The sequence below is a fragment of the Heterocephalus glaber genome, unplaced genomic scaffold (genome assembly GCF_053883595.1).
Source record: "Heterocephalus glaber isolate CG9 unplaced genomic scaffold, H.glaber_assembly_v1.0 deba00000546, whole genome shotgun sequence".
In the NCBI taxonomy this organism is placed as follows: domain Eukaryota; kingdom Metazoa; phylum Chordata; class Mammalia; order Rodentia; family Bathyergidae; genus Heterocephalus; species Heterocephalus glaber.
The window spans coordinates 44,165,446-44,179,635 of NW_028258147.1; the positions used below are offsets into that span (position 1 = coordinate 44,165,446).

The window sequence follows — 14,190 nt, forward strand, 5'->3', positions numbered from 1 at the left end:
GGTTCCTTGAGAACTGAGTACTAAGAGAGGTTTCACCTGGAGAGGGATAAATTACTTGTCAGCTTAACTCATCCCACCTAATGTAAATGAGGGAAAGAGAGTCCCAAGAGACAGATGGCAGTTGGAGTACAGACTGAGAGGAGCTAGTGAACACAGGCTTGGCTTCTGCAGTGAGAGGCCACATTCAGCCTGAGTTACACAGGATTGGAAGCTCATCCTGGCACCATGTTCCCACTGTAAGCTGATCTCTACAACTTCCACCTTTGACTTCCAGCAGGAACAGAGACATGGCCTGGCTTGAGCTCTGCTTCTTAACCCTTGCTTGATAAAAAGAGCCGCATGTCCCCAATAGAAAGCTTTCTTTTATTATTCTTTATTTTATTTTACTATTTTTTATTTTATTTACTCTTTGCTGGTTTCTTCCATCTATACACTTTTATTCCATTATTTTATCCTTTTTGTTCATGAGCATATCGGTGTAAATGTGCTCTCTTCCCAATATAGTTTAGAGAGGGCAAGGGAATTCTTGTGCCTTTCCATCCCTTTTACTGCTATCCATATCTCTGTCTGACTTCTTTCTCCTGCCTTTCATTCATTCTCAATTTTTTGCCTCTCCTCTTTTCATTTGTCTCTCTTTAACTTTTTCCCTATTATTTATACCAATTGTAGAATCTTTCCCATTCCCATTTCTCAATACCAATTTTATACCAAGTTTTCCCTGTTATTCCCTCATAAATATATAACATAATCTTACCATCGATAGGATCTTTTGCCCCCTTCCTGTTTCCTCTTTCTAATCTCACAGAATAGAGTACTTAAAAATGTTTTTTTTCTTTTTCCTCTTCTCTCCACCCCTCTGGCATTACTCAGTCCCCAGATCCCTGGGTTTTAGATAATGGATTCAATAAATTTACTGTTCAGTGCTGTTAGGGTACATTAACTGTGGGCCAAGACTTGGATTGTTATGATGTTTACACTGTAACTGGATTTCTTAAGTTATAAAGAGACCCAAAACAGTTTCATGGTATATTATTTCTCACCTAACCCTGACAGATGCCCTTGCAGCAGATTCTCCTGTTACAGTTGTAGCTGATTTGATTACACAAGAATAATCCTGACTCGGTGGACAATTAAGTGCCCATGAACCTGTCTGCCATATCCAGCAACACATCCAAGGAAAAGGACAGGAAGAGTTCCTACCCCAAGAACTTGGATTGGCTCACACTCTGCAAGAATGCCTGCAACTTGGCAAAAAGAAGTTGAGACAGAGTTAACTTCAGTATTGCAGTGGAGAATCAGAGGAGTTACTGGGGTGTGAGCACCCTGGCTCCCTGACAAAGAAGCTACTTCACACATACATTGCCTCATTGGAATAGCTAATCTGTGTTCCCACCAGACATCTTATTTAGGGTTTTGTATGTTTCCTGATTTATTTAGTAATATAGGATTATGTTCTTTTATTGTTTCTTGTCTTTATTAAGTCATTGGTTTTGCATATATTTTCTTTCATTGGCTGATTTAATAGGCATCTATCTTCTTTCTCTCATCTCTACCTATTTTCTTCACCTGAAACCCAAGACAATAAGTAACATATTTAAAAATTCTTTTTTCAAACATGTGAATTCCACCTCCCAAGCTTTTCAATTTATCATACTTAGCTCCCTCACAGTCATTTCCATCTATTCCTCAAGACTTTCCATTCTAAACCTTTGGGTCTTCCAGATCTATCCAGCTTATTGTCTTCCCTACCTGCAACTTCTGACATCCATATAGCTTTCCTCAATCACAAATTAAACTTTTCTTTCACATCTTGCCTTTACCTCCACAAAATATCTTCTGAAAACTATCAATACTAATGCTTCAGCTCAAGTAAAAGTACTCCAATAAAATCAGGCCTCACATCAAGCTTTTCTTCTCATATAGCACTCTGCCCCTTTCAAATTTTCCTCTTACTGTCTAACACTACTTACTGAACTACCTTCCAGTCTCCCCATCCTACCTCATCCACCTCATTGCAAAGCAACAACAAATATTAAGCTATCATAGTGTGCATAGAGAATAGACAAAGAAAAGAAGAGTGACTGAAAAAACTAGCATATAGAAGTGCTGTAAGATCGAGTCTGTGGATGCTGTTATAAACAGAAGTAGCTCTTGGCAAAACAGAGGGACAGAGTTAAAATCACATCAAATAAATAACAGAGGTAGTAATACTAGTGTTGGACATACAAAACTGAAAATTAACTCATAAGGAGGCAGCACCCTCTAAAAATCTCCATATATACCACAAAATCCCCTCATTTCTCTAGTCTCCAATTGGCAGTAACCTCCCACCAAAAATAAGGGAAAAAAGAGGGGCCCATATATATAATATTTTGTAGCTTTCTTTTTTTACTGTTAACTGGTACAAGTTAGATATACATAATGATCACATGCATCTTATAGTACATTACTGAGAGACCAAAGTTAGCCTAAGAGACTCCATTTTGTTTGAGCTGCCCCAGTTCAGGGAAACTGTCCCCTGTGTGAACTCTGTAAATGTGCTTATCTCATGTTTGTCCTCCTGCGGGATGTCTTAGCACACCAGACGTTCTTATCCCAGGTCTGTACTGCTTCTTTTGACCACAATGTGGGCCTATCCATTGCAGATAACAGGACGTGTTTGCATTTTATGAGGGCTCGTTTTACAACAGGCACCTGGCCACCCAGATATGCTAACCACACATTCTTTCTCGCTTCCATAGATATGCTTATTGCAGGGACTTGGGGGTGGAGGAGAAAGGGGTTTGCTCTATAAAAAGCTGACTAAAAGTTCAGTCTGGGGCCAGTCTCCTTGCAGGGGGTTTGGTCCCGGCTGGTAAATAAAGTTCTTTGCGGAATTTACATCGTGTCGTGACTTGGGTGATTGTTGTGCCTGGGGTCATTGTCACTGTCAGAAACCTAGTCCCAACAGTACATGATATATCTTGATTCCACTTTTGCCTGTTCCTCTCCCCTCCCTTCAACCCTTCATCTGCTCTTTATTTACAAAGCTTTACTTCCATTTCATCCTTTTATCTCAATTTTTAAAATTCAATTAATAATTCATCAATGGAAACACTTCAAATTAATAATTACTTATCCCTTTATATAAATAGTAATTCATCAATAGAAATATTTCTAAAAGATAACCATGGACATAACTCACCCCCCATAATGTGCCTTTCAAAAGATTAGCCATTATGCATGCAGGGGTTTACCTTTCCCAGCAAAGCTATTCTTCAAAATGGATGGGGAAATAAGGTATTTCCTTGAAAAAGGCCAGCTCAAAATATATGAGTGCTAAACAACCTCCAGAGAAAATAATGTGGGACCAAAATGACTCCATTTTGGAGCCGTCTCCTTTGTTCTCTCAAATTTGTGCTTAAACTAGGAATTCACCACTTGAAATTCCTGAGTTTATTACCCAACCACCTGTGTACCCGGGGAGAGAGCGTTCCAGGCACACTATCTGTAGGATAAGCAGTTAATGAGCTGACTGTCCACACAAGATAGATGCGGCCATTAGTGGGTCTGCTAACGATCAGTATGTAACAACCGGCCGTTAATCTTTGCCCCTTTTCTCCCTCACAAAAATCTATATGTAACCCCCTTAACCCCCCCTAAGCCTAACCAATCAAAACCCTACACTTCATATGTATTTAGTATTAACCAATCACCTGGCTACTAACAACCAAAGCTTGTTGTATACTCAATAAAAACCCTGCTAGTTTTGAGGCTCGGGGCTCTCAATCTCGATCCGCTGCGTCGGTGACAATTGAGAGTCCCTGCTTAAGCTTGAATAAACGACCCTTGTGTGCTTACATCGGAAACGGTCTCCTGGTGGTCTCTGGGACTTCACAATCTGGGCACAACATTTGGGGGCTCGTCCGGGATCCCAAGACCTTCAGGACTCCCGTACCGGAGGGTCAATGCCGGCTGGTGAGTGTTTTTTGTGTTTGTAAAGTCTGGGCCTATTTTCTGGGAAGGTCGGCAGACGGTCTAGGCGGACGCGCTGCAAGGGCCGCCGACCCGGGATCCTGGAAGACGTTCCAGATTCCGCTGGTGGGGACGGAGTGCCCCAAGAGTACGAGTCAGTGAGACTCCTGGAGGGACGGTGCGGGTCGCTCCCGCGGCACGGCAGGAGGCCGTCGTCCCATTTGCATTGCCTCCGATCAGGCGGAGGACGGTTTTGTCTCTCGTGTTTCTTTCTGTTGTGTTTGTCTGTGTGTTGTACTGACTTGGACTGAGACGATGGGACAGACTGTGACTACCCCTCTTTCCCTCCTGAAAGATCATTTCAAGGAAGTTAGGGAGAGCGCTCGTAACCTAAGTTTAAAAATTAAAAAGGCTAAGTTCATCACCCTCTGTAGCTCGGAGTGGCCCACCCTTGGGTCAGGATGGCCCCCCGAGGAAACTTTTGATTTGCAAATTATACGCAGAGTTCGTAAAGCCATCCTTCATCCCGACCAGGTACCCTACATTGCCATTTGGGAATTTCTGATCTCTAACCCACCCCCATGGGTTAAGCCTTTTTTGCCTTCACAGCAGCAGCAACCGGAGTTAATCCTGACGGCCAATGAAAAGGCTCCTAAAAAGCGCGCGCGATGAAAAACAAACCGAAACCAAGCCAACCGCGCCACTTTACCCTGTCCTCCAGGGAGGGACCGAAGAAGATCTTATATTTCCTCCCCCCTATTCCCTCCCCTTTCTTCCGCCACAGCAGGCTGGAGGAGGTGACCCAGTCCCAGCCGGGACTAGGGAGCCCGCCCCGGGCGCCGCCGACAACCATGATGGTCCCGCCCAAAATACTCGTCACCGGTGCGCCGCCTCGCCGGCAGGACCGGCAGACTCAACTGTCTGCCCGCTGCGAGCAATAGGGCCCCCTGATGAACATAGAAACCAGCCTCATCATTACTGGCCCTTTGCTACCAGTGATCTTTATAATTGGCGCCGACAACACGCCAATTTTTCTGATAACCCTAGAGATTTGATTAACCTGTTAGAAACTGTTTTGTTTACCCATCAGCCCACTTGGGATGACTGTCAATAGCTTCTGCAGGTCCTGTTCACCACTGAGGAACGAGAGAGGATCCAGAATGAGGCCAGGAAATTGGTTCCTGGTGACAATGGTCAACCCACCACCAATGCTGACACTATCAACACTTCTTTTCCTCTGTCCCAACCCAACTGGGACTTCAACACGGCAGAAGGTAAGGAGAGGCTTTGGGTCTATCGCCAGGCTCTATTAAAAGGTCTGAAAGCAGCAGCGAGGAAGCCTACAAATTTGGCTAAGGTAGGGGATATACAACAAAAGTTAGATGAAAGCCCTGCTGCTTTCCTAGAAAGAATTCAGGAAGCTTTTCGTAGGTACACTCCTATGGACCCAGAAGCAATTGAGACAAAGGCAGCTGTAATAATACATTTTGTCAACCAGGCGGTGCCAGACATTAAGAGAAAGTTACAGAAAGTAGATAGGTTAGGAGAAAAGAGTATTCAGGACTTAGTGGCAGTGGCAGAGAAAGTGTATAACAATAGAGAAACCACAGAGGAGAAACGAGAAAAAGCTGATGACCGCCAGACCCGAAACTTAGCTCGGATCTTTCTGGCTGCCACTGCGGGAGAACAGAAGGAACGTGAACGTAGACTAAGAAAGATTGTGGTGGAAGGAGAAAACAAAGAGAGACGCAGAGAGCGCCCCCAGTTGGGGAAAAATCAATGTGCTCATTGCAAAGAGTATGGACACTGGGCCAGAGACTGTCCCAAAAAGAAACAACAGGAAGGACGCCCCAAGGCCCCTATCCTGGCTATGGATGAATTAAATGATTAGGGGGGACGGGGTTCGGCACCCCTCCCCGAGCCCAGGGTAACCCTAAAAGTGGAGGGGAGACCTATCGAGTTCCTAGTGGATACAGGGGCTCAACATTTGGTCCTACTTAAACCATGTGGCCATGTTTCTGATAAGACCTCCTGGGTTCAAGGAGCTACAGGCATGAAAAAGTATTCATGGACAACCCAAAAAACAGTAGACTTGGGAGTGGGCCAAGTAACCCACTCATTTATGATTATACCAGACTGCCCCTACCCCTTATTGGGAAGAGACTTACTGACTAAATTAGGGGCTCAAATTCATTTCCAACCCGGGGGCACAAAAGTCCTTAATCAGGAGGGAAGGCCCATTCAGGTACTAACCATAAACCTAGAAGATGAATATCTGCTACATCAGAAAAGGGCCCCTCCTGATCCTGACATGGAACAATGGCTCACCATGTTCCCACAAGCATGGGCAGAGACTGGAGGCATGGGGTTAGCTGCACACAGAGCACCAGTGTTCGTGGAAATAAAACCTGGGGCAGATCCTGTACAAGTTCGCCAATAACCTATGTCCCTAGAGGCCCAGAAGGGAATAACTCCACACATCAGGAGGTTGCTTGCTCAGGGGATCCTTAGGCCTTGTCAATCAGCCTGGAACACCCCCTTGTTGCCAGTTCGAAAACCTCATTCTAATGACTATCGGCCAGTGCAGGATCTCCGGGAAGTGAACAAGAGGGTTATGGACATCCACCCCACAGTGCCTAATCCATACACCCTTTTGAGTTCACTTACCCCGAGCCACCGATGGTACACAGTCTTGGATCTCAAAGATGCTTTTTTTAGCCTTCCGCTAGCACCCAAAAGCCAACACATCTTTACATTTGAATGGAGTGACCCAGAACAAGGCCTCAACGGACAGCTGACATGGACCCGATTACCCCAAGGATTCAAAAACTCTCCCACCGTCTTCGACGAGGCCCTACATGAAGACCTGGGTGAGTTTCGCCTCCAGAACCCCCAACTAACTCTGTTACAATATGTAGATGACCTCCTCATAGCAGCTGAAACGCGGAAAGACTGCCTAAGTGGAATCAAGAGACTCTTGATAGTCATAGGAGAACTGGGGTACCGGGCGTCCGCCAAAAAGGCCCAGATCTGCAAACCCGAGGTAAGCTACTTGGGGTACATGCTTAGGGAAGGACAGAGATGGCTGTCGGATGCTAGAAAAGAGACAGTTCTTAAGATACCCACACCAGATTCTCCTCGAAAAGTCAGAGAGTTCTTGGGATCGGCGGGCTTCTGCCGCCTATGGATACCGGGGTTCGCAGAGCTCGCAAGGCCCCTTTACGAGGCAACCAAAGACAATCAGGCTTTTCAATGGACAGAAAAGCTACAAAAATCTTTCGATCAAATTAAAACAGCCTTGCTGACGGCACCAGCCTTGGGCTTGCCCGATATTACTAAGCCATTCCACCTTTACATTGATGAAAACAAAGGAGTCGCTAAGGGCATCCTGGTCCAGCATCTAGGGCCATGGCGCCGCCCAGTGGCGTACCTATCAAAAAGACTTGATCCAGTTGCATCAGGATGGCCCCCGTGTCTAAGAATGATTGCAGCAGTGGCGCTAATGGTCAAAGATGCTGACAAGTTAGACATTAGGCCAAGAACTGTGTGTGACCACCCCTCACGCTATTGAGGGAGTCCTAAAACAGCCTCCGGATCGATGGCTCAGTAATGCTCGCCTGACCCACTACCAGAGCTTACTCCTAAATCCAACCCAAGTTGTCTTTCAGGCCCCGGCTGCTTTGAACCCAGCCACACTGTTGCCAGACCCGAACTTGGAGGCTCCGCTTCACGACTGCACAGACATCCTAGCCCAGGTACATGGAATTCGAGCAGATCTGAGTGACCAACCATGGCCAGATACAGATGATACCTGGTACACTGATGGGAACAGTTTTGTTCGTGATGGCCGCAGGTATGCAGGAACAGCAGTGGTGACAGAGACTGAGGTCATTTGGGCAGAACCATTGCCCACCGGGACCTCAGCACAACGGGCGGAGCTCATAGCTCTGACCAAGACATTGACTCTAGGACGGGGCCAAAAGTTAAATATATACACAGATAGCCGGTATGCCTTTGCCACTGCACACGTCCATGGGGCCATCTACAAAGAAAGGGGACTCCTGACAGCTGAAGGAAAGACTATTAAAAACAAAGAGGAGATCCTTGCCCTCTTAACAGCCCTCTGGCTACCTAAAAAATTAGCCATTATCCATTGCCCAGGACACCAAAAAGGCGACACTCCAATTGCCAGAGGAAATAATTTAGCTGACCAGACAGCCCGAGAAATAGCCTTAAAGATTAATCTGACACTGGCCACTCAGCTGCCCGATCCGGGAAGTGCAGCCCTACCAAAAAAACCCCAGTACACTGGAGAAGATTTAAATTGGATAAAACAATTACCTATGCCTCAGTGCCTCAACGGGTGGTGGAAATCTTCTGATTGTAAAGTCATCTTGCCTAAAGCGCTGGGAGAACAAGTTCTCTCCAAGGTGCACCGGACCACCCACATGGGCACTCGAAAAATGCAAGATCTCCTGAGACATGCTGAAATTAAGATCCGTGATGCTAATTCTAAAATTGAACATATTGTTGCTACCTGCAAAGCCTGTCAATTGACAAATGCCACCCACAATAGGGCCAACCCAGGAAATAGGCTGAGGAAAAGCCGACCTGGAGCCTATTGGGAATTGGACTTCACCGAGGTAAAACCTGAAAGGTATGGTTATAAATACTTGTTAGTTTTTGTAGACACTTTTTCAGGATGGACAGAAGCGTTTCCTACCAAACATGAAACAGCGCGAAGTGTGACTAAGAAACTGCTAGAAGACATCCTGCCAAGGTATGGTTTTCCAGTAATGCTAGGATCAGATAATGGACCCGCCTTTATTTCCAAGGTGAGTCAAACCCTAGCACAGATATTGGGGACGGATTGGAAATTACATTGTGCATACAGACCCCAAAGTTCAGGACAGGTAGAGAGGATGAATAGAACATTAAAAGAGACCTTAACTAAATTAACCTTAGAGACTGGCGGTGACTGGGTGACTCTCCTTCCCTTCGCCCTCTATAGGGTACACAATTCACCCTATAAGATGGGATTAACTCCCTTTGAAATCATGTTTGGAATTCCCCCTCCCATTATTCCCAACCTTCAATCAAATGTGCTTGTTAAATTTGATGACCAAAAGTTGTTACTTTCTTTAAAAAGCCTCCAAAGTGTGCACGAGGATATCTGGCCTAAATTAGAAGCCTTATATCAAACTGGACCGCCTCCCAAGCCCCATCGCTATCGACCAGGAGACTGGGTCTTCGTCCGGAGACACCAACAAAAGGACCTTGAGCCCCGTTGAAAAGGACCCTACGTCACAGTCCTGACCACGCCCACCACTCTCAAGGTCGACGGGATTGCCTTGTGGGTGCACTACACCCACATTCGCCTTGCAGATCCTCACGCTGTCCTAGAGGACTTCGTTCCATCATGGCAGGTGTCCAAAGACCAAGACAATCCCCTCAAACTCAAGCTGCATCGTCGACGGTCATGATTGTGGTAACTGTACTTTTGACACCGATTTTAGGAGGACAGAACCCACATGCTCCCCTAAATTTGACCTGGATGATCATCAATACCGCCACAGGTGACATTATTAACAGCTCGTCCAAAGTGAGCCCACCATTAACCTGGTGGCCTGCTCTAGAGTTTGATCTCTGTCGGCTAGCCACTGGCAGCTGGGATATCGGACACTGGAGCCTAGAGTCACGGGGAAGGCCTGAATGTGGGGAAACAAAAAAGGGGTGTACCCTCCCCCCGGTCAATTCACAAACACTGGGTTACAACCATGTAATTCGCAGGGCAATATTACGAGACACCCCCTTCTACAGGGAGGACTCTGCGTTGCCTTAGGTGAAAAATGTTGCTTCTATGTAGATCATTCAGGAGTGGTCAAAGAGTCCATGGCTAAAGTTAGGGAGGGCATCGCCAAACGTAAGCGAGAAAGAGAACTATCTCAAAACTGGTTCGAATCTTGGTTTAATTCTTCCCCTTGGCTAACTACCCTAATCTCTACCCTGCTAGGCCCCTTGCTTATCATGTTACTACTGTTGACCTTTAGACCTTGTATACTCAATAGACTAGTTTCGTTCATCAAAAAACAAATTAACGCTGTTCAGTTAATGGTGCTCAGGTCCCAATACCAGCCAATTCCTACCGACTTGATAAAATTAACCCCCAGAGGCCCATGATTGGCCCTCTATAGCATCATGAGAAGGGGGGAATGTGGGACCAAAATGACTCCATTTTGGAGCCGTCTCCTTTGTTCTCTCAAATTTGTGCTTAAACTAGGAATTCACCACTTGAAATTCCTGAGTTTATTACCCAACCACCTGTGTACCCGGGGAGAGAGCGTTCCAGGCACACTATCTGTAGGATAAGCAGTTAATGAGCTGACTGTCCACACAAGATAGATGCGGCCATTAGTGGGTCTGCTAACGATCAGTATGTAACAACCGGCCGTTAATCTTTGCCCCTTTTCTCCCTCACAAAAATCTATATGTAACCCCCTTAACCCCCCCTAAGCCTAACCAATCAAAACCCTACACTTCATATGTATTTAGTATTAACCAATCACCTGGCTACTAACAACCAAAGCTTGTTGTATACTCAATAAAAACCCTGCTAGTTTTGAGGCTCGGGGCTCTCAATCTCGATCCGCTGCGTCGGTGACAATTGAGAGTCCCTGCTTAAGCTTGAATAAACGACCCTTGTGTGCTTACATCGGAAACGGTCTCCTGGTGGTCTCTGGGACTTCACAATCTGGGCACAACAATAAGAATATTTTTGACAGAATAAAATGAATAGCACACATCTCAAAACACAGAAAACTACTGAGGTCAATGGAGAAAACAGCAATAAAAAACATCAGAAGAAGAAAAACAAAGGACACACCAAGAGATGAAGGCAATGGTAATAACCAACACATCTCAGTAGTCATTGTTAAGGGTTCAACCTTCCAATTAAAAGACATGGACTGGGGCTGGGGACTTAGTTCAGTGGTTCTGCTGCCTGCCTCACAAGCAGAAGGACCTGAGTTCAATCCCTGGTGGTATTCCCCACCCAAAAAAAGGACATGGGCTGCCCAAATTTGATCCCTGGTGCCCCCCCAAAAAAGACATATACCAGAGACTGGGTCAAAAAACAGAAACCAACAATCTGTGCCATTCAAGAAATGCATCTAACCCACAAAGATATTCATAGACTAAAAATTATAGGATGAAAAAAACATTTCAGGCACCCAGACCCCCCAAAAAAGCAGGGGTTGCAATGCTAATATCAGACATTGTAAACTTCAAGTTAAAACAAGGAAGAGACAAAGAAAGTCACTATATACTAGTTAAAGGGACAATCCAACAAGAGATAACATTGATAAACATATGCACAAAATACTGGAGCACCTATCTTCATAAATCAAAAATGGCTGAAATTAAAAGAGCAAATAAACACTAACACAATCATAGTAGGGGAATTTTAATACCCTACTTTTGCAAAGAAGTAGATCAACTAAACAAAAACCAATAAAAAATTTCAGAGCTGAACTACCATTGAACATATAGAGTTGATATATAAGAGTATTCCACCACTCTACAACAGAGTATATATTTTTTTTCAGCAGCACATGGTACTTTTTCCAAACTAGATCATGTATTTGTCCACAAAGCCTGCTTCAATAAATATAAAAAATAGAAATACTGTAATGAATTCTATCAGACCACTGTGCAATGAAAAGGGAAATCAAAAGAAGGAATTTTGGAGAAGGCAAAAGCTCCAGCAAAATTAACAATATACTCTGGAACACTATGAAAGCAGTTCTAAGAAGGAAATTCATTTCAATCAATGCTCACACTAGAGAAATACAGCAAGCTCAAATAAACAAGCTTATGAAAAATCTTGATAGTTGAGATACAAACAAAAAAAGCTGATGATAAAAAATTTTTATATCAATGAATCAAAGAGTTAGTCTTTGAAAGAATAAATAAAATAGATAAGTCCTTTACCAGACTCATCAAGAGAATGTGTGAAAAGACGCACATCAATGCAATTAGACATAAGAAAGGTGAGCTGGATGTGAGGCCTATAATCTCAGCACTTGGGAACATGAGGCAGGAGGATCACCTGGAGTTCAAGGTCATTCTGGGCTGCACAGTGAGGTCATGAGGAGCCTGAACTATCTAGTGAGACCCTGTATCAAGACAAAAGAAAGAAAAACAAAAATTCAAGAAAGGGGGAAAAAAGTTGAAATCATAATAGGCACTTGCAATCCAGAAGATAGTGACTGCCTAAAAAAATTATATTGCAAAAAATTAGCAAATTTTATAGAAATGGACAGATTCCTAGACATATACAAACTACCAAAAGTAACCCAAGAGAACATAAGGATGCTTAACAACCCAATAACAAACAATGAAATTGACACAGTAATAAAGAATCTATCAACTGAAAAAGCCCAGGACCTGATGCATTCACTGCTGAATTCTACAAAACCATTAAGGATGTTATAATACAAATACTCCTCAAGTTCTTCGAAGAAATTGAAAAAGATACAGTGCTCCCAAACATTTATGGAAGCCAGTATCACCCTGATCCCTAAACAAGATAAAGACCTAACTAAAAATAAAACCATAAGCCAATTTTCTTAATAAACAAAGACGCAAAAATCCTCCACAAGACATTAGCAAATAGAATGTAGCACATTATCAAAAAGATCATATATCCTAACCAAGTAGGTATAATTCCAGAGATGCAAGAATGGTTCAACATAAATGTTCATCAATAAATGTAATACATCACACAAATAGAAGTAATTTCAAGAACTGTATGATCACATCAATAGATCCAGAAATATCTTTAGACAAATCCAATAACATTTTATTATAAAAACCTAGAAGAAAACAGGTATAGAAAGAGCATAGCTGAATATGGTAAAGGCTATTTATGATAAACCAATAGCCTGCATCATACTAAATGTGGAAAAACTAAAAGCATTCCCCCCAAAAATCAGGAAGAAGAAAAGGATGTCTACTATCTTCTCCTCTATTCAACATAATACTTGAAGCATTAGCCAGAGCAATCAGGCAAGAGAAAGAAATAAAAGGGATACACACAGGAAAACAGGAACTCAAATTGTCATTATTTGCAGAAGACATGATACTCAGCATAGAAGACCCAAAGAACTCCACCAAAACTCTCTTAGAAGTAATAAGTAAACTTCAGCAATGTAGCAGGATACAAGATCAACACAAAAAAATCATTAGCATCTGTGCACACCAACAATAAACAGGATGAGAAGGAAATTATGAAAATACTACCATTCACAGTAGATTTAAGAAAAAATGAAATACCAAGGAATTAATCTATCCAAGGAAGTGAAAGACCTCTACATAGAAAACGGCAGTACTCTGAAGAAAGAGATTGAGGAGGACATCAGAAAATGGAAAGATGTCTTCCACTCTTTGATACCCAGAATCAATATTATCAAAATGGCCATCCTCCTAAAATTCTTATACAGATTTCATGCAGTTCCAGGCAAAAAGATCAACAGTATACTTAACAGATCTTGAAAAAATAACCCTAAAGTTCATGTGGAACCAGGAGAGACCTAGAAGAGCAAAAGCAATGTTGGGCAATAAGAGCAAAGAAGGAAGCATAGCATTACCTGACTTCAAGCTATACTACAAAACAATAGTGATAAAAAATGTCATGGTACTGGAACAAAAATAGGCATGTGGATCAGTGGAACAGATTCGAGGATATAGAAACTTTACAAGACATATTCAACTACTTGAATTTCACCTAAGGACTAAAATCATATGTTGGAGGAAAGACGGCCTCTTCAACATGTGGCACTTGCAAAACTGGTTATCTGTGTGCAGAAGATTGAAACTGGACCCTTATCTCTCACCATATTTTAAATTGAAATCTAAATGAATCAAAGATCTAAACATTAAAACAGAGACATTAAACCTCTGAGAAGATAAAACAGGGAAAACACTGAAAACAGGTGTAGGAAAGGATTTTATAAACAGAACCTCAATTGCACAAGAAAGAATAGTAAGAATTAACAAAGGGGATTATGGAGAAAAAATTTTCCAGCTACTCCTTAGATAAAGAACTAATATTAAGTATATACTAAGAACAGGAACAAAATTAAACCTCCTAAAATTAATGATCCAGTCAAGAAATGGGTAGGAGAAAAGAACAGACACTGGACAGAGGAAGAAACACAAATGGTCCACAAATATATG

At 43.1% G+C, this 14,190-nt stretch overlaps 2 protein-coding genes across 2 annotated transcripts in view; one reads left to right on the top strand and one right to left on the bottom strand.

Annotated features, from left to right (window-relative positions):
* The window catches only part of LOC101718729 (uncharacterized), a 169,369-nt gene that overhangs the window by 126,824 nt on the left and 28,355 nt on the right, over nt 1–14,190 (bottom strand). The gene's annotated exons all lie outside the window — the stretch shown is intronic.
* On the top strand, nt 7,417–10,673 carry LOC147829710 (uncharacterized). The gene is made up of 3 exons (XM_087204405.1): nt 7,417–7,425; nt 7,482–8,611; nt 9,104–10,673. The coding sequence occupies exons 1-3, from the start codon at nt 7,417–7,419 to the stop codon at nt 9,243–9,245; spliced, it is 1,281 nt and encodes a 426-aa protein (XP_087060531.1). The 3' UTR covers nt 9,246–10,673.